The following is a 22346-nucleotide window of genomic DNA, read 5'->3' on the forward strand; positions in this document are numbered from 1 at the left end:
GTGTTGACCTAATGTGTGTTCAAATCATACTGAAATAAGCCTATATTTTTTTTTTTTAATCATGCGGATGGATGGCACCGAGGAGCACAGGATCATTTGACAAGTCAGGAAGATTTATTAGTCATCTGTTGAAATGGCTCTTCAAGTTGAGGTGTTTGACGTTATTAAATTACATACAGTATAGGAGTACAGTACTTCATATTACAAAATATAACTTTGGAGTTGGGGAAGCACAGGATCAAGTTGATAGCACATCATCTGACTGCAGAGTAACTACAGGGAACATTCTGTGTATTTTAAAAAACAAAAAGTTAACTCTTCAGTTAACTTCCTTCAGACAAGATGCATGTGGTTATCGTGACCTATTAAGTTAAAAATGAGGTACAAAAGACAGCGACACTCGTCGTGTTGTCCTTCACTTGCCGAGAGCTTTGTCCAGATTGTTCTTGATGGCGTCCAGGAAGTCTGTGGTGTTGACGTAGTGCTCGTTCAGCTTGCAGCTGCAATATAACGTGCAAAAGAAAGGTCAGAGGTCACGGAAACCACATGTGCAGTGGAAGAGTCCTAATCAATGGAAGATACGAACATTAGTTCTTATAGCCTAAGCATTATTTGAATTAATTGCAATTACAGAGTACACCAGTATATTACTCCTGCCTGTTAGGCGGACAAGCTTTACAAATTTATACTACTGATCAGACACAGCAGAGCTCTCTATCATAGATATTACTGCTCTGCTAGAAAGCTGGACAGGGGTGTTGTTAGGAAAGCTCACTGCTGCTGTAAACATGGCCCCAGGCAGCCCGTAAATCAGCAGGAAGCAGAGAAACTCACTTGGCCAGGCCGTGGATGCAGCCCGCGAGGTCCTTGGTCATAACACCGCTCTCCACAGTCTCTACACACACTCTCTCCAGGGTCTGAGAGAACCTGCAGGTCACCAGCAGAGACAGGGCTTGTGTTGCTTAGGCACATTGTCAGACTCGCACACCAGACAACCCCTGTCACTTCCAGGTAACACTTGCAAAACTGACCTGCTAAAACATTCAGCCAACTAGCTGACTCAGCTAGGGTAGTGACAAATAGAAACAAGTCCGGTTAACTCAGTTTAAATGTTTATACCGCCCCCCTAATGGGGAACTTCATCGCGTTAATCTTGGGATTGATCAACATTTTAGCTTGGAAAACAGCATAGAAAACATTTTTCCTCCTTCGAAATGACACATTATTTGTATTATGAGTTAAACAGACAGAGCTTAACTAACATCCCTCACAATTCTCACAGTGTCTCCAATACTGTGTTAGCATTAAAGTTAGCATTAGAAGGGGATTACTTGATGAGGTCAGGGTTTCCGTCCAGCTTGCCGCGGTGCTCCAGGCCCCGGGTCCAGGCGAAGATGCTGGCGATAGGGTTTGTGCTTGTCGGCCGTCCCTAAAAGCAGACCATAAAGGTGCCATCAGCTTACACCTGCACCACAATGTAGTTTCAACAATCATGTGTTGAATGCCTACATTTTTCAAATGATCAACTGATTTGTTTTGCATACTGTACTACAACTGTGTTGGGAACATTTTCTTGACATGATCATGTGTTCTTATACTTTTTTAAAAAACCAGAAATTATTCTTTACACTATTACTATTTACTAGATCCCTTTAGAGATACTGGTCCGTGTAGGTCTTCTGCGGCCTTTAGCGACCACTATAATGTTACACAACACAGAACAAAATTAAATCTGCGGTATGTGTCTGCAGTTAGTGAATTAAGTATGACACTTCCTCACCAGGTGGCAGTGTTTCAAAAGATCTAGCCTTAAGGCAGGCCAGCTTTTTTAAAATAGGCTTTTTTTAGAACTGAATGTCTTTTTTACGCCACACAGCAGCCTGACTCCCCAGTCATGCCTCTGCCCATTTCAGCCTCTCTGTATCCCTGGTGACGGCCAAGCACATACTAACTTTCAATAGTATGTACAGGCTGCCCATGACCGCAGGGAAGAGCATGGCTTGTCACCTACTTGGAAATTATATAATGCAAATTGCCCACTGCACATCAACTGAGAGGGGGCATCTCCCACTACTTTATACTGCCTGGCATAAAAGTCGAAAAAAACTATAAAACAAGCAGTTCAAGGCGACATTTATTTCTTTGTCTGTAATATATTTGTATGTTAACTGTATTTTAATGGCCACTTCTGGTCTCTGCTATCATAATTTGAATGATTATGACACAGAATATAACCCTCACTTTGGAGTTCTTTCTTAATGGTTTTTGCCAAACATGTTGAGAATCAGTCTGACCTTCTGGTGCTCCCGGTAGTGCCTGGTGACTGTGCCGTGGGCCGCCTCTGCCTCAATGGTCTTTCCGTCAGGACACACCAGCACAGAGGTCATCAGGCCCAGCGAGCCGAAACCTGCAGCGAGACCACATCGTCAGCGGAACCAACCTCAGCGCCCTCTACTGGAGCTGTGCCATGGTGCAGCTGAACAGCCACACTCCTGCTGAAACTGCACCACCTAACACTACAAGATTTGCAGTCTGACGTGAGTAGAGCAAACGGATACTTCCGCCATCTATGAAAAGGGAAATTGAGTGGATATATCAGAGCAGCAGTGGTAGAGCTAAGTGGTAAGGAGCAGGGCTTGTAACCGAAAGATTGCTGGTTTGATTCTCCACAGAGCACCGCTTTTCAAGTACCCTTGGACAAGGTACTTAACCCACAATTGCCTCAGTAAATATTCAGCTGTATAAATGGATAAAACAACAGTGTAAGCCATTTTGGACAAGAGGGTATGCTAAATGACAATAATGTAATGTAATGTTTAAAACAACCTTAAGACTACTTGTCTTTTGCTTCTGTGGTATCATTTATAGCTGGGTGCAGAACTCAGTACTCTAGTGAGAAGCTAAATGTGTCCCTGTTTTGGACTTTATTCTAATTTCCTGGTTGAACTCAGACAGTAGGCAGATCTTTTTCTATGAAGTGCACAAGTGCAGTAGGGTAGTCCCAGTGGTCTGATCTGAAGTATTAGTAGATGATTTTCATTGGATGCTGCTGGGGAAAGGACAAGGTGAAGGTCATGGTTGTGACTCTGTTTTTTGGGGTCCCTACAGATGCTGACAAGCGCATTAAGGTGGCCCAGCCGGTGGTGGAGATGGATGGGGACGAGATGACCCGCATCATCTGGGAGTTCATCAAAGAGAAGGTAGGGGGACTGGGGGGGAGGGGGGGTCACATTGGGAGAGGAGTGAGGGCAGTAGGGGGCAGGGTAGGGGGCCAATAGAATGGGGGTTGGGGAGGAGGGTAGCAGTAGGGCTGGGGGGGGAGAAACTGTAACCTGTGTTATTCAGAGCGACTGCTAAATACCATTAATGTAACGTAATATCTGTTTTGTCAGGTGATTTTGGTCTTTTAAAATCCATAAAGCGGGAAATACGTAGTGTGAGGGGAATGCAGTCAGAGGAACACGGGGGCTGCTGAGGACCAACTGTCGCTGCCTCACCCTGGGCCAGGATGTCGGACTGGACGTCACCGTCGTAGTTCTTGCACGCCCACACAAAGGCACCGGAGGACTTCAGCACCTGCGCCACCATGTCGTCGATGAGCCGGTGCTCATACCAGATCTTCAGCTTGTCAAACTCAGGCTTGTAGTTCCTGCGGAAAGCACAGAACACGGCCAGGGCTGGTCACATGTCTGGGTTTTAATTCCACTCGCAAAGTAAGCCAACCCTGAACCTCAAGTGCAACTGGCGGGCTATTTAACAGAGACCACCTTTTACCAGGGTGACTTGAGGGGAAATTGAATATAAGATACCTTAATGAGATTAGACAAATGTTAACCCCAGCAGACCTACATTAGTAATAAAATAATGCAATCACTGAATGAATTATGGCAAAATCATCACAAGCTGAGAAGAAGACCCAGAGCCGCCCGTGATGGATTTTCAAAGAAAGACTACCTGGCTGTTTGTGCCTCTATCAGGATTTACATCAACACAGCACTAAACCGATAATGCTAAAGCTAACCAGTTTCTTAATTCTAAAAGCCTAACACCTGATTAAGCTTTAATAGCTGTAGCTATTAGCTTTAATAACCTCCCTCCCACCTGCTAGTACAGCAATTGAGGTCAATGTGGTTACGCGTCATCAGGAAAAATTTACATTTATTCATTTGGCAGACGCTTTTATCAAAAAAAAAAAAAAAACATGTCATGCTCCTGATTCCTTCCACTCTGTAAACCAGCTGTGCGTTAGAAAGGAAGGCTGAGGGTGAAGCTTCCGCTCCACTCTCAACCCCGAGCGAAATCTTACTTCTCAAAGATGTCCTGGAAGATGTCCTTGAAGCGGCCGTCGTAGGCCTTCAGGATGGTGTTCTTGGTGCTCATGTACAGAGGCCATTTCTTCTGGATGGCGTACTGGAAGCAGCTGTGGGCAAACCCTGTGATGGACTGAGAGGGAGAAAGAGGAGGGAGAATTTCGAACTTAGAATCTAAATGTAGTCCATCTCAGCAGGGAAAGGGTTAATAACTCTCAGCTCCGGGCTTGGCCAATCACCACCTGTATTAGCTCCTTTTATTGCCTGTAATCAGTTTAAAGTCTTCCCTCTGCGCAGCGTCTGCCAGACTACGGTTTCTTATGTTGTCAACTGAAACAAACCCTGTTGATACCCGAGAGTGACATCAGGTTACCATCTGACTGGATCCCCAGTAAGTATTTTTAGAATCGTTTTTTCCACGGTGGAGAGAGAAGCTGACTTACCCTGGCTGATTAAAAAAAAAAGCATATGGTAAATATCAGCATGAATTTCGATTATTATGTGGATGCTATAGATATCGAACAATGCTCTCCAGCATACCCTTTACACCTTTTTGTTCCATGACTATACATGTTGTCCCACAAAGTGATAATTTTCACCATGTAGCATTTACAATTAACAGTAGTATCACAAATGGTAATCATCTACCTTTTTAGCACTCTTAATCTAATTAAGACTTGGACTCACTGTTGGACATGCTACAATGAGCTGAAAAACAGCTCACAGCCACACCACCACCAATTTAAGCAGCTATTTTTAACAATCTGCTCCCTAATACAGCTTACTCTTCTACCTTGCCATTGCTTGTAATTATTACTTTATGACTCCTCAACAGCCAAAGCAGAAACCTTCAGTAAGCTATTGCAATGAATAAATGTATAGCGGTTTATGGTTTGTTCTCAGATATCTAAATCTGGTTGTGCCGTACACACATGGGGGTCAGGTGTTGCATGCCTCCCTGTTGGGGAAATATGGCGGCCTCGTACTCACCTCGTCTGTGTTGTACATTCCCATCCCACAGCCACCGCCAGGGAAGTCGAACACCTCCCACTCCTTCCCTGTGCTCCCATCCGTGGGGATGAACGAGATCTTGAATTTCCCCGGCTGGTCTATGACAAAGTCTGTCGCTCTGTACTGCAGCGCAAGAGACCAAGCGCACGTCAGTAGAGTCCAGCACAGCGCGCAGTGTGTCATTTCTGGTTTATTCAGTGTATAAGAGGAAACAAAACCCTCCAGGAGCTCCGGGGGAACGTACCTGGTCGCCGAAGGCATGTCTGCCGATTGTGATGGGCTGCGTCCAACCAGGAACGAGACGGGGAATGTTCTTGCAGATGATTGGCTCGCGGAAGACGGTGCCTCCCAGAATGTTCCTGATGGTTCCGTTGGGGCTCTTCCACATCTTCTTCAGCTTGAACTCTGAAGAGAAACAGAAACGGGAGAGGCCATAGTGTCAGAGACCATTAGGCAAAAGTACTCCTTCCGGTCTTAGCTTAAGAGTTCCTGTCACCATTCAAAAAGACAGAGGGCTCTTCTCAGAAACTGTCTGCAGTAGTTAGGCATGTGAATCACCTGTAAATCAGCTTTGCAAGGGTCAGTTACCCAGTATGCACTTGATACATCCAAACAAATGCGTTGCCTGGGTTGAGTTTTCTAATACAAATTAACTTCTTCAAGGGCATGTTAGCTTCAAGCTCCTGCTGTTATAGGAATGTAAACTAATAACAGTATGATCAGCTGAAGTAAATCTTTCAGAGAGGTACCCAAAGTCCACTTTGGAGAGTGCACTGGAGTTATAGTGTACTTCCTGTTTTCCCCCAGTCCCGCCTCCATCTCCCAAACCCTGAGCAGAACAAGCAACCTACCTTACATTTATATTACATTTACATTTTTTCATTATAAGCATCTTATAAGAGAGGTACCATACAACACAAGTGAAAAACCATACGGAGTCACAATATTGGAAGCACTGCATGACCAGGTTTCAAAGGTTGGCCAGGCGAAGTACAAACTAGCAGGTAAAGCTAAAGCTAACCTTCTACTCTGGCCTCGTCAGGAGTGATGGTGGCGCATTTGACAGCAACACTGTACTTCTTGGTGGCTAAGGCGGAGTCGATGGTGACCTGGTCATCCGTCTGGTCACGGTACGGAAGGCCCAGGTCGAAGTACTTCAGCTCCACATCCACATTGGTGAGGATGAGCTGCCACACAAAGGCAAAGCCACTTTACATTACAATCTTAAAACACATTCACTCACATGTGCAATCCTGTCACACCTGCATTATTATCTTCTACAAAAGGGGGACAGGGGACAGAGGGGATTCAGAAAAAATTAACTCCTATCAAATCACTTGCCACACTTAGTACTACAGCTTATCATGTATACTACGACTAAAGCTTATTGTACTTACTACTAGTACTGTTACTACAACAGCTTATCATACTAATACTATTACAGCTTATTTGTAACTGACTTACTACATCTTGTCATACTAGTACATCATTACTTAGGGCTGGGCCATATAGCCGTCGCATTATATCGAATAGCTATGTTTAGCACAATAACAGCGATCCCCGGTATGTGGCGTTAGGTTTCTTCCTGTATTGTTTTCTCTTTAGTCATACCTGATGCAGGAGCACACCTCCAGTTTTCCGAGGCCATGTGAAATGCCACTCGTATCTATTCAATGTTGATATCACAGCAACAGCACTATGCTGCTTCCATGTGGTCGATAGAAACACATGGCTACAAAGATAAAGAGTGAAAACATATGCTATGTGTTTTTTTGCTAACCTAAAAGTTTATTCTCAGTAATTTAAATCGATTTAACTAAATTTAGCTCCATTTTGTAATTTGAATTTTGTAACACAAGAAAGCTATAATGTGAAACATTTACGAGAAAGCTTTGGGGTTACTTGCCACTTAATTATTCAAATTGCCATCCTTGTTAATTCTCGTTAATATCGCGATGGCTATATCGCCCACCCCTAACTACTACAGCTTATACATACTACTAACTATGATGTATACATGCTACTACAACTAAAGCTGACATTTAGTTTCTAACAGTGGGGACTTGACCAGCTGTATGACCACTAAAACACACAGAGAAATGGGGGCGTAGTGTATTTATATGAAAGAAAATTCTCAGCATAACTTCCAGCATACATTCTCCATTCTCCTGCTACTCTTTAAAACCCTGCCTGCCAACACCACACACTGCTGTAAGTCAGGCAACATACTTGATTAAAAAAGTAATTGGAAGATTCCATTATAAATGAATTGTATAAAATGAATTTACAGTTTCCACACAATGCTCTATACCGATTTTTAAAGATGTCATTGCAGAGTAATATACATCTAGTATTGCATAATATATTATTGTAAAATTCAGACATAATTACTTATGCTTACATAACACAACATACTGTTAATAATATTGACAGTCAGCATGATAAAATCTGATTATTACAAGGCCACAGGTTCAGGACATTACTAATTACTGAGTGTCTACTACAAGAGCAATGGTGCCCTGAAAGATTATTATTCTCTCCATGGTCTTCATATGCTCACACTGGAAGAATGGTCTCACAAGATAAACAAAATACTTTATATACTAAAATACTAATTCATGATGTCTGTCTCTACTGGTTCTCCAAAACAGAAGAATATTCTGACACAGACTGAAGACCCACCTCTTCAAACAGCATCTCAGTTCCACCTCAATCCCTGGCCCCTAGCACCCACACCTTGTATTACTTGCCACATTTACCTTTTGCTTATTGCTACGAGTTATGGATATTATGCGATTTAGTGAAATTGTGACATATGGTAGTGTATGTACTTAACGACTTCCCAGAGTTTTCTAGACTGTGTTTCAGGTTAGCACAGGTTATTGTGTGGTAGGGCTTGAATGGTGTTGCGCTGACACTCAACATGCTGGTCTGGGAGTGTTGATAGCCTGGTCTGTCTCTGTTGCTCATATAACCTGGACTTCTATTCACTTGTGCTGAAAGTCACTCTGTATAAGAGCATCTTCTAAATGAATATAATGTAATGCAATGTAATGAGCTGAGAGGTTGTTAAAGTGAGACAGACCTAATGTACAATTTGAAAAATGGGTGAATAAAGGTGAAACACATTAACAGTCTGCATCATGAAACCTGGTTATTAGAATACCACAGGTTCAGAACAGTACAGAGTTCTCCATGGCTCTCACTTTCTCACACTGGCAGGAAGGTCGCACAAGATAAACTATTATACTTTAATTGTAAAATGTCATTAAATGCACAGTTGACCAGGAGCAATCACAAAAATCAACCCCCAGCATCACACAATGTTAATCTCTGAGGGTCATACACCACGCCGATCCCTTCCTGCCAAATATGCCTGCACCTCTCACAAACCCCCATGACACCCTCCTCCCTACCCTCACACTACACCCCACCACCCCCCCAGCCCTACTGCTACCCTTCTCCCCAACCCACTCTTCTCCCAATGTGACCCCCCACCAGTCCCCCTACCTTCTCTTTGATGAACTCCCAGATGATACGGGTCATCTCGTCCCCATCCATCTCCACCACCGGCTGGGCCACCTTAATGCGCTTGTCAGCATCTGTAGGGACCCCAAAAAACAGAGTCACAACCACGACCTTCACCTCGTCCTTTACCCAGCAGCATCCAATGAAAATCATCTACTAATACTTCAGATCAGACCACTGGGACTACCCTACTGTACTCCTACACTTCATAGAAGAAGATCTGCCTACTGTCTGAGTTCAACCAGGAAATAAGGGCACAGGTGCACATAAAGTCCAAAACAGGGGCACATTTCCTTTCTCGCTGGAGTACCGAGTTCTGAGCCCAATTATAAATGATACCACAGAAGCAAAGCACAGGTAATCGTAGTTAAAGATGTTGTCATTACAATATACATTATACACATATGTAATTATATATATTATATGTATAAAATATATATGACAATATTTAACATGACATGTCATTTAGAAGACTCTCTTGTGCAAAATGACGTACACTGGTTACTACTTTATCCATTTATACAGCTGGGTATTTACTGAGGCAGTTCTGGGTTAAATACCTTGCCCAAGGGTACAGCAACAGTACCCCAGCAAGGAATCAAACCAGCAACCTTTCTGATCAGCAGTCCTGTTCCGATGCAGCCATGCTACACTGCTGCCCACCATGTCACAGATTTTATGCACACTGATAATTAGAGTGTCCTTGAGCAGCTCGTCCTGAGAATCCGAACAGGACAGGGCCCCCAGATGGTGCAGGAAATCCAGAGATGCTAAATAAAGACACAAGGAATGCTGCAGGGAAGGTTATTTCTCTCATCTCCATGCTGGACAGGACAGCAGGATGGCCCGCTAATGGAGGAACAATGTCTCCTCCCGCCTGCTCTCTCTTCGCCGGGTCTCCCTTACAGCTGCAACTGAAATTCACCATTAGAGACTAAGGCTGCATCTCAATCCATGAGTGAACAAGAGGAGTGTGTGAGCAAGTCCATACTTCAAGTGACATCACACAAGTACATACTTAAGAAGGTGGTGTTACTGGGCAGCAGTGTAGCATGGTGGTAAGGAGCAGGGCTCATAAACAAAAGGTTACTGGTTCGATTCCCCACTTACTGTTGTACTCTTGGACAAGACGCATAACCCAGAATTGCCTCAGTAAATATCCAGCTGTATAAATGGACAAAACTGTAAGGCACTCTGAGAGCATGTCTTAAATTACAACAATATAATGTAACTCTAATGTAATTGGGAATTGTGTAATGTAATGTAACTCTAATGTAATTGGGCATTGTGTCTGTGATGCACTCGGCTGTCATCATTACATCACCATGGCTTGTGATGAAACAAGAGCTACTCCAAAAAAAATATACAACCATGGAAACGGCAACAGTGGTGACATCAGAAGCTCATGTCGGAATCATAGCCGCCAATGTGAAAAAACCAACAAATCTTATCCTCTCCCACACTGGTCTTTCCCATTATTTACAAGTGGTGTGGAAACAGAGGGACAGAACAGTGGGAAAATTAAATCAATCTGCAGGAAGCAACATTGGATGTAAATATCAATATGGGAAAAGGTGTAAAACATTACTTAATATTTCATATCTACTACATTATCAAGACAGTGCAGCTCCCTTTAATTTTCCAGTTTTAGACCATCAATGTAACAATTTTAATGGTACATTGCTTATAATTGAGTGGGCTCAGCAACTCAGTGGGCTATCAGCAAAAGACAGTCACCTTTATTGGAAAAAGACTAGCGATTGGTATGAAACCATTTGGTCTCTATTGGCAATCATATCTTAACAACCAGATACAAACAGGAATTCAGATTAGTCTGAGTCTTTAAATCTGAAAGTTGATTTCGATAAGAACATCTGGAGAGTGAATACAATGTAAATGTTTGTCACAGTTTCTGTTCAATTCTAAGAAAAGTGCACTGAAATCATTTGGTTTATCACTGTTACCAATGTTTTGTGACCATGTGGGAGAAAAGTTCATCCACACAGCAAAATTCAACGATATCTACGCTAACACTGCAGGGTTTTTTTGTCCCTGTGGCTGAATCAACCTCTTGCAAAATTTAAAAAGTGGCCACACCAAATGTGAGGGGCAAATCACTGTACACCCACTCAAAAGGAGCGGCAGGGGGAAGTGAAAGTTACTTTTGAATACCGTCAACCATGTGACTCTGTGCCACTTCGAGGGGAAGCGTTTAGGGTGAGTGAGCAAAAATACAGATGGGGAAACAATGTAAAACCCAGGGAAAGCGTGTGCCTGGTAATGGACAACAGCTCTAAAGAGTCTTGCAATGCATTTGTTGTTAAAAAGTTTCAAGTTAGGTAATTCAGTATCTTAACATGTAACTGACATAAGTAGAACATATGTACAGTCTCTTAAGGGCATGTTGTTCAACCCTTTCTACTTTACCATAGACCCAGAGTCAATTTAAATGCAAATTAAAATTCCCTCTGGGCCTAAAATAAATTTAATTACATTAAATGCTCACTGTGCGTAACTCCAAGTAACCAATTTAAGCAAGAATTATAGTTTTTAGTATTATAGTATTTTATTATTATTATTATTTTATTGTTATAGTATTTATAATTATAGTAGTTTAGATCTTTACACAATATTTTTTGATCATTTCATACACCAAACTTGTAATGACATGCAAGAAAGTATTGAAGAAAAAATCACCTGCTTAAATTTGTTCTTAAATGTTAAGGACAAGAAGTCACATGACTTTCAGGGTAGTTTGCCAAGTCAGAACTCCTTGCAAATGTGTCCTTCACCTCAGAACTCCTCCACAGACTGAAAGTTATCACAGCAGGTAGGCAGAGCATGTCCACAACCTATGTGTCACAGAGTGCCACCTTCCATACCATACTGTTCAAGTACATGAAAGTTAGCAGTGGTCACAACGAAGATTCTTCCGGTAGCAACACAGGCAATCATTGTAATGGAATACATACAGATACAATTTTTCACTCACCAGAACAGGGATTTTGACATTTTAAATTACTACATTTTAACATGAAGTCAGTTTATATGAGCACCTACTACAGGAAAGGCACAATCCAAAGATATACCGGGCTTTTCTTGTTAGGTTTTCCTAGAAACTGTCATTCATTCACTGGCACAGCTATGAGAAGCAGTCCATGGACAATCTCCCCCTCTCTGTTATTTTTGCTCATACAGCAAGACTCACTCAGTAAGCTGCTCTCGGCTGGGCAGCCAACCCAGTGCACCATGGGAAGGATTCCTGAACATAAGCTAGTGCATTTGGCTGATTTTCAAAATCTACACGCAAACTGTAATAACAAAAAAAAAAAAAAGAGTGCACGGGAGAGTAGAACTGTAGCCTTTAGCTATAATATCAGACAATGCTCACAGCAGTCTTTCCAGATCCATTTTGAATAAACGGCAGACTGAATTTGGCTCAGTATCGTTATCCAAATCACAACAGGTGAAACCACTTCCATTTGAGGGTACAGCTGACATCTACATGGGGTCCTAAAAACCAGGCATTAGCATGCCTCTTTTTGGATTAGTTGAAGACAATATTGTTGTTTATCTCCCCAGCTGAGCTCAACAGTGTGACCACAAAAGTGTCAGCAACAAAAGATGGGCTCCACAAAGTCTGAACATTAGTGCGACTGGTTCCCTAAGCTGGGAGCCTAAGTCTTTAGCTCATGAACGGATGTCTTTGGCTATTAGCGTGAATCCCAGAGTTCCATGTTCAAACCGAACACATGATCACAGCAACAGGTCCACCAGGATGGCTAGCTATCAACCAGACACACACCTCAGGTTCAACTCGCTACTCAGCCCATAGAATAAAGTTTATGCAATTCAAGGAATAAAGAGTTTTTCAGTTATTACGCAGACCCTGACTTAGTCCTACCACTTACAGTCCTATCTGAATCACAGGGAAGACCTTACATACAGTGACAGTGGCTCAGGAGGTAGAGCAGTCGACTGGGGACTGGAAGGTCCCTGGTTCGAATCTGGCTCATCCTGGCAGAGTGTCGAAGTGTCCTTGAGCAAGACACTGCACCCCCAACAGCTCCCAGTGGCCAGTTGGTAAGCCTGTATAGCAGCCTCTGCCACTGGTAGGTAGATGTGAGGCATATAACTGTAAAGTGCTTTGAGTACTCAAATGAGTAGAAAAGCGCTATATAAATGCAGTCCATTTACATACATACATAATGCGCTGCTGTGGTGTGAAAGACCTTCCATAGCAGAGCTAAATGCATTTGGCCATAGCGGGGTAATACAGAATACATCTCTGCCTACAATTATGGCTCCACATGTTGGTCTCGCTCTGCCGGTACTCCCCGACTTAAAATTTTACTACTCATAGACCCAGCTGCAGCAGCATTATTTGCAGCATCATTGTTTCGGCAGCACAGACTCAATTAGCAGCGATTACATTAGTCATAGATTTCAGCTCATCAGAGCTGAATTAATCTTGCAGCCTGACAAGGCGTTTAATTAACACTCAAATTTTGAAAGAATTGATGGATGCCATTTTGCAACTGCAGGCTTAAATCACTATAAATATTAGGGGGCAGGGGGCATTAAACAAATGAACAGTGATAGAAAGTTAATGTCAGATAATTGATTTAAGGATAATTGTATGTCTTGAAATTGTGCAGTATCCTTAAAGGGAAAGAATTCCAATATCCAAAGGAGCCCCAACTACAATATGATGTCACTAATAAGCAAAAAAATTAGCAGGTGGTGCACATGCCCTGTCAAACAAGCCATCATCTTTTATTTTACATTTATTCATTTGGCAGACGCTTTTATCCAAAGCGACTTACATAGGTTACAGTTCTTTACAATGTTACCCATTTATACAGGTGGATATTTACTGAGGCAACTGTGGGTTAAGTACCTTGCCCAAGGGTACAGCAGCAGTGTCCCAGCGGGGATTGAACCGGCAACCTTTCGGTTACGAGTCCTGCTCCTTAACCACTATGCTACACTGCCGCCCACTATGCCTCACAAGCACCATTTACATTGGGACAAAGTCTGCATCAGCCACCAGGCCTAAACAAACAGTACCAGTTCAGTACCAAACTCTCCTCAGAATGGCATCCTGAGCTCCATGTGCTACCTCCAAGACACCTGGTGCGACACATTATATTACTGGCATTTAGCCAGTAACCAACTTACATCAGTTACAGTTTTTTACAATGTTGTCCATTTACACAGCTGGAGATTTACTGAGGCAATTGTGGGGTTAGTACCTTGCCCAAGGGGAATCGAACTCGCAACCTTTCATCACGAGTCCTGCTCCTTAACCACTATGTTACACTGCCACCCCTTGTGTAAAACTCTGTCACAGATATGTTTTTTTTTTCTCTTTACTCTAGCAATGAAAGTAAGCAAATGTAATCAGATTTTAGAAAAGCCAGATTCGATGTACATATTTCACACGTCTCAACTGTGCGATTCCACTTGACACAAGCATGTAAGTAATCACTTATTTTGTCAGTGTGCAAAAGTGGTGACGCAGTATCGTGAGCGTGAGGATCAAACTATCATTCCAAATATAGGATATGGCGCTCTGGAAAAAATGTTCTCCTTCCATTCAAAAATGTAATCAAACTCAAACCCATCAAAGAAAAAGAAAAAAAAAGTGTCATCTGGAAAGCACAGCTGTTTCTGCATCAAAAGCAACGAGGAGTCCACCGCAACAGCCAGAGCTCTCATGGCAATGAAATCTGCAAGCTATGGAAAAGCACAAGAAACAGAACTCTGGAACATTCTTTCAGGCAACGTAGGCCTCCCCTGCCTTGTCCCAATCCTATACCTAACCTTCAACAGTTAGAGTAGATTTAGGCCTACTCACCATCTGAAATCAAAGAGCGCCTTCCGGCATTGCCCTAATGCTACACCTAACCTTCAACGGTTAGTTTAGATGTAATCACCACCAGGAAACTGGCTTGCAGCACATAGCAAACAATTCTTACATCAAAGATGAGATAACATTGCATCAAACAGAGCCAAAGAGGGTATCAAATGTGACCCTGTAGTCACATGACTTGCACCTGATTTGTGATTGTCAAGGACAACGTAAACACAAGCAGTCACACACGCCGGGCCAAAGTCAATGGTTTGATAGGCCTAGATAGTGTATGCCACAAGTTTATTTAACCTGTCACTACATTTCACTAATCGGTGTCAATGCAGCCCAGAGGGCAGTGTTTCTGGCTTCCAGCAGGTCACATGACCATCACTGTCAAATTCCTCTTTACAACTCTTTTCAGGATTTGGGCTCTGGCGTGAACAGGCATGCTATGCGGTCTATGAGGACCACTGAAGAAGGCCTGGGGGGCAATATTTGCACTGATGTTATTCCAAGTGTCTGCATTTAATTTATTCAGGACATGTTTTATTACATGACTGTATTGTAGCTGAAGATTCTGCCTGTACCAGAGTCAAGAAATACAGAAATGTATTTCAGGAAAAGGGTATGGCGAATTAACTAACTGTACAAACAGCCATCTGTGACAGAGTAGGCCTGCTGCAGGATCTGAACCAGATCTCTCACCGTACGCACAGCAGAAGAAGAGGCCAGCTAAAGACCAAGGATCTCTGCCTAGAGATTAACTGTGCTTAGCTGTCATAAGTGGGTGACTTTACCATCTGTAGCACATGCTCATGTGCTCACACTTGTTAAAGGGTTCCACTGCACATGGCAATTGACTAGAACACAAACTAGCAGATGGACAAGCCTGTAGAAACTCAGACTGACAGCCTTGTGGATCTTCATGACTTAACACCCCGCCTTTTCTGAACACCCCCATAAATGCCAGCTAGTAAAACGGAACATGTGCATGTTTGCAACAACAAACATTTATCCAAACAGGACCCAAACAGCATTTCCAAAAGAATGTGGCCCATGTAAATGTCAGACAAATCAGCTGTACCACCACAAATCAAAAACTTTCTTCCACAGCTGATGCAGCAAAAAAAGAACAGCTGTTTGAGGATTATCCATCCAGTCTTCCAGCACTGTGTGGTAGTAAAATATGTTGCCCACAGCACTCAACTAATACATGCTAAACTTCTTTTGTGAGCACTTCGCAGCTAAAATTACACTAGCAGTAAAAAATCCCCAGCAATGACAGCTCATGTCTTGTGACTGGAATAAGATAGAGGCCATGTTCCGGCCTGATACCCTGCCAGTTACATGCACGCACTTAACCTAGTGTGGGTGTTAAATTTCTCATTTATTGCATAATCAGATTAAATATTTCATATTTCCCCAAAACAGACAGGTCTGAACGTGAAGCCAGACTGTCCTTACAAGTCCTGAGAGCTAAAGTGATCATATCATTATTTACTGCCCCACACAGATACATAAGGTTTACACCTGAGCAGCAACCTTTGGAAAACAAGTCAGATGTGAAGAAGGCAGTCACTATAACCAAAAATTACCCTGGGACAAATGTCACTTTCTAATGCCAGCTCAAATTATTTTCAATTCTCAATCCCTACCTGGATCACAGTTACTCAATGTGAAGCTAAAGCACAACGATAAGCACCTTCACCTCTGTCCCAGTGATCTTTTTATGGCAGTCCCTGAACGCTACAGTGAGACAGCCAAGCTTTCTGGTGGCTGAATGAGGATTGTTTAAAGTGCCTCTGATCTGTTAATCTGTCTAGACCCTGAAGCCGCTTCCTTCATGCAAAGCCTCAAGGGATTCCAAGTAAATACAGCCACCAAACACACAACCAATCTTGAACGTTTAGGAAAATACTTAAAATTCATAGAATCAAATATATAAAGAGAGAGGGCAGCGGGTAACAGAGTATCTAGGTCAAACTCCTGTCCTTCGTTTGACCTAGATACTCAGTCAGGACTCAATAAAAACAAAGGGCTGTCCATTCTGCAATTAGGCGTCCTGGTTTCCCTTAATCCACAGGCTGTCATATCCACACTTTACACCACAGGGGCAAAATACATATTTATATTTTCTTATCAATGCAATTTACAGGGTTGACCTTGAAATAACTCCTTAAAGGGGTCGTTTAACGCTTCCGAAAAGGGGTATTGAAATACTACTGGACGACTTAACGTATTTGATAACATGTTAAGTGTACGGCCAGGTCCAGCAAATGACATCGTTAAAATGCTCAGCAGTACGATACCCCTTTGTTTTGCTTGTTTTCACAGTGAAAGAACAAGGTTTATCTCAAAGTAACTAGCTAATCATCAGCCCGGTCGAATGTCATTAAGATCACCTTATCATAACAGCTAATACCTGCAGGGGCAATTTCAACTGAGCGAGATGTTTGACCTTGGCAGGTAAGTTTTAACCGTTTTCATGACAGAAAGCAAACCGGACTCCATGAGTAGGCTACATGAAGATAAACGCTTTACAGCTAGCTAGCTGGATAAAAGATATCGAATAATAAGTATTCCACTACAACTTGCGAATTCACCTTCCGTTACTTGGTTTACTGCAGCGACAGGTGGAGAATTTAAACCCTGTGGTGGGCTGCAAAACTTTTTTGGCAAGGATTAGACGGAAAAAGTTGAATGCCGACCTATCAACCACAAGGACTGCAAGCTAGCGAACACCATAAATAGTAATCTAGACGATCCTTTTTATTTTTTTTTTTCGTTATATTGCCTGACTAGCTAGCTCTGCAAGCGACAAATAAACCGAAAAGGTCTAGCAAGCCATCTTGGACGTTTGCAAGAATGCAAGTTAGCAAATAGGTATGTGGTTAGCTATACATATGTCCCTTCTCTGTCTGTTTAGGTTTTAGTTTGCTCTCTGTGTTAGCTAACGGTTGCTCGTTAGCTATGGTTTTGGGTAGCTACACGTCAAAACTGAAATTCCTCATTTCCCATTCATTGCAGCTAACGGAACGTAGACGAAAGGCTCGTTCTCATTTCTTGCATAATTGTGCCATAGGTGACTAATAGCCCACTACATTTGTAACAACATGGATTGGTTTTGTTTGCTTTGAAATCAAGAGGCAAATGCACAGATGCGACAAAGAATTTCACCGATGGCGAGATACCAGCAAGCGGAAAACACTCGTCTTTTCTTCTTGCTAGCAACGGATGTCTATAGCTAACTAAGCTACATCGACTTACATCTGTACATCGCTAATGAGAAAAAAAACAGGAAACAAAAGAACAGACTAACCGTATCACACTGCCAGTTAGCTAATCTTTATCTCGCTATTGTTCGTTTACAAAAATGAGTTTGACTCATTGTTTATTGACTTGGCTAGCATGGATAGTTAAGCGATCAACTTGCTTGGTCCAGATAGCTGTAAAACAAAAAACAGAAAAACGAAGCAATACAGCTACTGTCAGTTACCGGCAGTATGTGGTGTCTTGTAAATACAAATCACTTAATTAAGTAGCACCTATCGATCATCAGCTACCCATAGTTGACTTTTAAAAGGTAGCTACACAGGGTCTACCCATTCCCGCTGACAAATGTTGAAAAAGTGGTCGCTTCTACTCACAGTTTCTTTGTTGCAGATTCTGGCATGCAGCGGCCGGTGCGAGCACGCCGGGGTTTTTAGAAAGCGCGGCGGCAGACCGAGACAGGGAACTAAGGACCTTCAAATACCCTGCCATGTTGCGCAGAAATCAAATTTTGCAGCTAGCCGGTTTCACTCCGAACGCAAGAAGGGCCGAAACGGAAAGACGCTTAATGCAATATTGAAAAGCACCTCCCAGGCACCACACGTCAGCTTCAGAGCAGAAAGGGGGGGGGGGGTATGTTTTTTTTATTCATCAAACATGCAGCGGGTACGATTAAACCAATCAGAACCGAATGCGTAGAGTGTGCATATGCGTGATTCTATTATTACCCTCGTTAGCACGTGATTTAATACAGTAGCCTATATTTTCAGTTTCAGTCACCTCGGATGACTCGTTTGCTGTCACTCCAGACAGGAAAACCTGGCGGTATTTTCTTATCTCTTCAACCGAAAGTGAACAACTGAGGACAGTGAAAACAAGCTACATAATTAAAACGAAAATTATTTTCCCTTTAGTTTCGAAGTTAAGAGTTGTCTTTTGTGCGAGGCCTTTAACCACTGGGGTGCAGGTGACGGCGATGTATGTCATGACAGGGTGATGTTGGTAATGGAGAGGGGATGTGAAGGGCAGTGCCATCCTTGAAATGATCCCTTCACATTCTGTTCTTCTGTTGCGGCACAGGGCTCTAATTTTAGCTGGCGAGGGTGCCCATACTGGGAGAAGGAATGGGATGTGTCCAGTCATGTGGGAGTTTATTAACCTGGAGCTGTGCCAGTTCTGAGGTCCCCCAGTCTGTCCTGTAGCTCACAAGCAGTGTTTGCACAAGCTCGGCTGTGTGAGGTGGCAGGACAGACCGGATTTATTATCAAATTTGATTATTTATTTAGGGCATCTGTCCCAGCGTAGTGGCTTCACTTCCTGTTAAGGACGTCCATATTTTTCCCTTTCTTCATTCTGTTCTTACTTTCACTCTGTGAGGCAAACATTTCATGGGTGCAAATGTCCCACACCTGAAAGGTGAGATGACTCGTTTCAGAGTGTTTGCCGATTTAGCGATTCTTGTTTTAAATATTTGGAAGGCAGAAATCCCAGTTTCCATGCCTCAGAGCACCCCTTCCACCCACAGTCTCGTATATAAAGTGTACATATTATACACTTTATATTTATGTAATCATGTTACACATATTAATCGGTTTTGATTGTGTTATTAACTGAGGTTGTTACTGTAAATGTGGTCGAATTCGTGACGGGAGCATATCTCCTTTGCATAGTCTTTATTATTGGTACGGTACTGTATTCATAGATTCCCCCAATTACAGGGATCTCTAGGGCGTGTGGTCGACTAATAGGGTCTCCCATATAATCCTGAGGTGTTAAGATGCACACTGATGTGGTATTGTATTCCTCCACTATATGGCTGGCATTTGGGATTGTTTCTGGAACCATATGCTAATGCACTCGCAAAGGTCAACGGTGCAGGAGTGTGTAAAACGGCTGTTCTATGACACGCCATTCAAAAGGCTTGTGTAAACACCATCTGAACACTTCCATTGTGAGTGCTCCCTCACTGACATTCTGTAACGCCTAGCATTCTAAAGGAGACTGTCTCAAGTTTTACAACACCACAGAACGGCGGCTGTTATATAATCCTAGTAACGGACAAACAGAACGTCTGCATTCACGGGGTGGAACCTGTCTGCCTTTCACTTTCAGTCTTGACCTGAGCGGTAAAAGCTTTTAGATTAACAACTCAAGGGCACTCTGCTCTCAGACTGAAAGTTTCACCCCTGAGCTATAGAAATACTTTCAATGCGAACATATCTATAATTCACAGATGATTCGCCAAATGCTAGCAGTTTATTAGCATCTCTGAACCGTGTGCATTTTAGATTATTTCTTATAATATTGTAGTTATAATATTGTTGACCCCTTGGCTTTTTGCTTACGTTGTACTCTGCCTCACTTGTAAGTCGCTTTGAATAAAAGCATCTGCCAAATGAATACATGTAAATGTATTACTCTGAGTGACAGAATTAGTGTAACACAGAGCAACATTTTGGAGAAGAACTTTCAGGCCCATACAGAGGGAGATGTAGTGTGATTTGTCTGCCGTGACTAAACTAAGTGATTAAAGTTTGTGTCCGGTGACTCCCTCTGATATTTATTTTCCTTATGTTGGTCATTGCAATGCAAATATTACATGTAAAACTACAGGATATACGATGGACTTTTTCGTAAGAGCACTGCCTGTGCTCAACTGATGGAAGTACTGACTTGCAAAAAGTTAACATTCAGGTTTTCCCTGAAAGAGGTTGCAGAACGAGTTCATTTATATTTTCCCAGTAGTGATGGAATATGCTGATAGTACATTTCACAAATGTTTTGTTAGAAACAATTACGCGGATGCATAGTGAATTTAGATTTAGCATCAATAGATACATCTGATTCACCGTTGCAGTTTCAGTGCGCGTATGCCTGTTGCGTTGCTAATTTTATTCTTGACAAGGCATTTCATAGTTAAAATGTTTGGTACTTTTTTGATGTGTCATATTTAGACGATATTGTGATACGTTATGGGTTGTGAAATGAACACTGTCCCGGTAAAACCTGAAGGAATGCTTCATAAGTACTGCCGTCAAACAAACATCTTATCATGCTGTACATTGATGTGTTACGTAGCCTAATAAGCGTTTTCCCTATTGGTCCGCAGTCATAATTCCGATAGAGAAGAAGTTCTCAATTCGTAATCTGAATTGAGACATTCAGACATTTGTATTAAAAAAAAAAAAAAAACTAGGACCTCATTACTGATATATAGCAGGCTATTACTTCCTCCTACTGGCTGAACGAGGAAAGTACCGTCCTAGTTACAGACTCCCTTGTTCAAATCGAAGTCATCCTTCACCATAGGCAACTGTCACTGAATTATGATTGTTATTACTATTATAAGGATGCATATAATATCCGTTATTGTCATTATAAGTGCTTTGCCTGCTTATTTGACAATTCTCGTTGCCACATCAACCAACCAGTGAAAAGTTGGTCACAAGATTCCTCATTCGTTTAGGATGACTTTCGTATTTACAGTATGTACATTTGCATTCAGCGTCAGACTCGGACAACGTCCTTAACCAACGAAAAGATTCATGAACTGGTTATACGTCGCTGTTCAGATAAGGTTGTCCAACACCCGACATCAGATACTCGGGAGAATCGGGGTATTCTTCACAGTTGATCAATAAGAGTTTATGCAAAAGATTTTGGTACATAGAACAGATAGTGGTACATAGAACACGAACCGCTGGGATATTCTTACTCTAGAATAACAGAATTTCTATCATTTCTTTAAAGTATTGTTTAAAATAATGTAACAACACTGATAGAACCATTACGAATAAGAGTGATGAACATTTACCAAAAAATAATATATTGGATGCTACCCTAAGTTTGGTTTTGCGTTAAGCGTAACTCCACTAGTAGGCTACACAAGCCACTAAAACAGTGACTATAAACAGGCCATAGTAGATTTTTTGACTCCTAGAAAGCATTCATAAAATGTCTTCGAAAGTTCAACGGTTACGGCAGTTCAAATGTGTTCGTCTTTTTTATTATTATTTGTTGGTATGTTACAGAGATAAGTCCACATATTGACTGTAAATCCTGCACTTCGATCTACTTACTGTACAGAACTATGCGCCGAAATTACGCTGCACAACGCCCTCAAACAGGATTCATTTCCGCCACTAGCCTGGTGAACTTTATGTCCCCGTTTGATGATCCTAGATCAGCTACAGTTTTTCTTATATAATGGTTGGAGTCAGGAGTAAAGTCCCACAAAATGTTCCTGGGTCAGTTTGGGGCTGCCCTCTTCCTAGCAAAGCAGGAAGTCGTGTATGTTACGTCACCTTTCCATTTGGCCATTGGCCAAACGACTTTATCAGGCTCTAAGCTCCTCCTTCCACGGAACTTGG

General features: G+C 42.2%; 1 protein-coding gene across 1 annotated transcript; it reads right to left on the reverse strand.

Annotated features, from left to right (window-relative positions):
* Positions 1-92: 92 nt before the first annotated feature.
* LOC118782067 (isocitrate dehydrogenase [NADP], mitochondrial) lies at positions 93-18567 on the reverse strand. The gene is made up of 11 exons (XM_036535309.1): positions 18354-18567; positions 8832-8923; positions 6343-6508; positions 5566-5726; positions 5301-5444; positions 4307-4443; positions 3498-3649; positions 2295-2407; positions 1332-1429; positions 835-927; positions 93-500 (listed from the first exon to the last, which is right to left on the reverse strand). Exons 1-11 carry the CDS (start codon positions 18466-18468, stop codon positions 416-418), a joined length of 1356 nt encoding a protein of 451 aa, XP_036391202.1. The 5' UTR covers positions 18469-18567; the 3' UTR covers positions 93-415.
* Positions 18568-22346: the final 3779 nt, after the last annotated feature.

The sequence above is a fragment of the Megalops cyprinoides genome, chromosome 8 (genome assembly GCF_013368585.1).
Source record: "Megalops cyprinoides isolate fMegCyp1 chromosome 8, fMegCyp1.pri, whole genome shotgun sequence".
Taxonomy (NCBI): Eukaryota; Metazoa; Chordata; class Actinopteri; order Elopiformes; family Megalopidae; genus Megalops; species Megalops cyprinoides.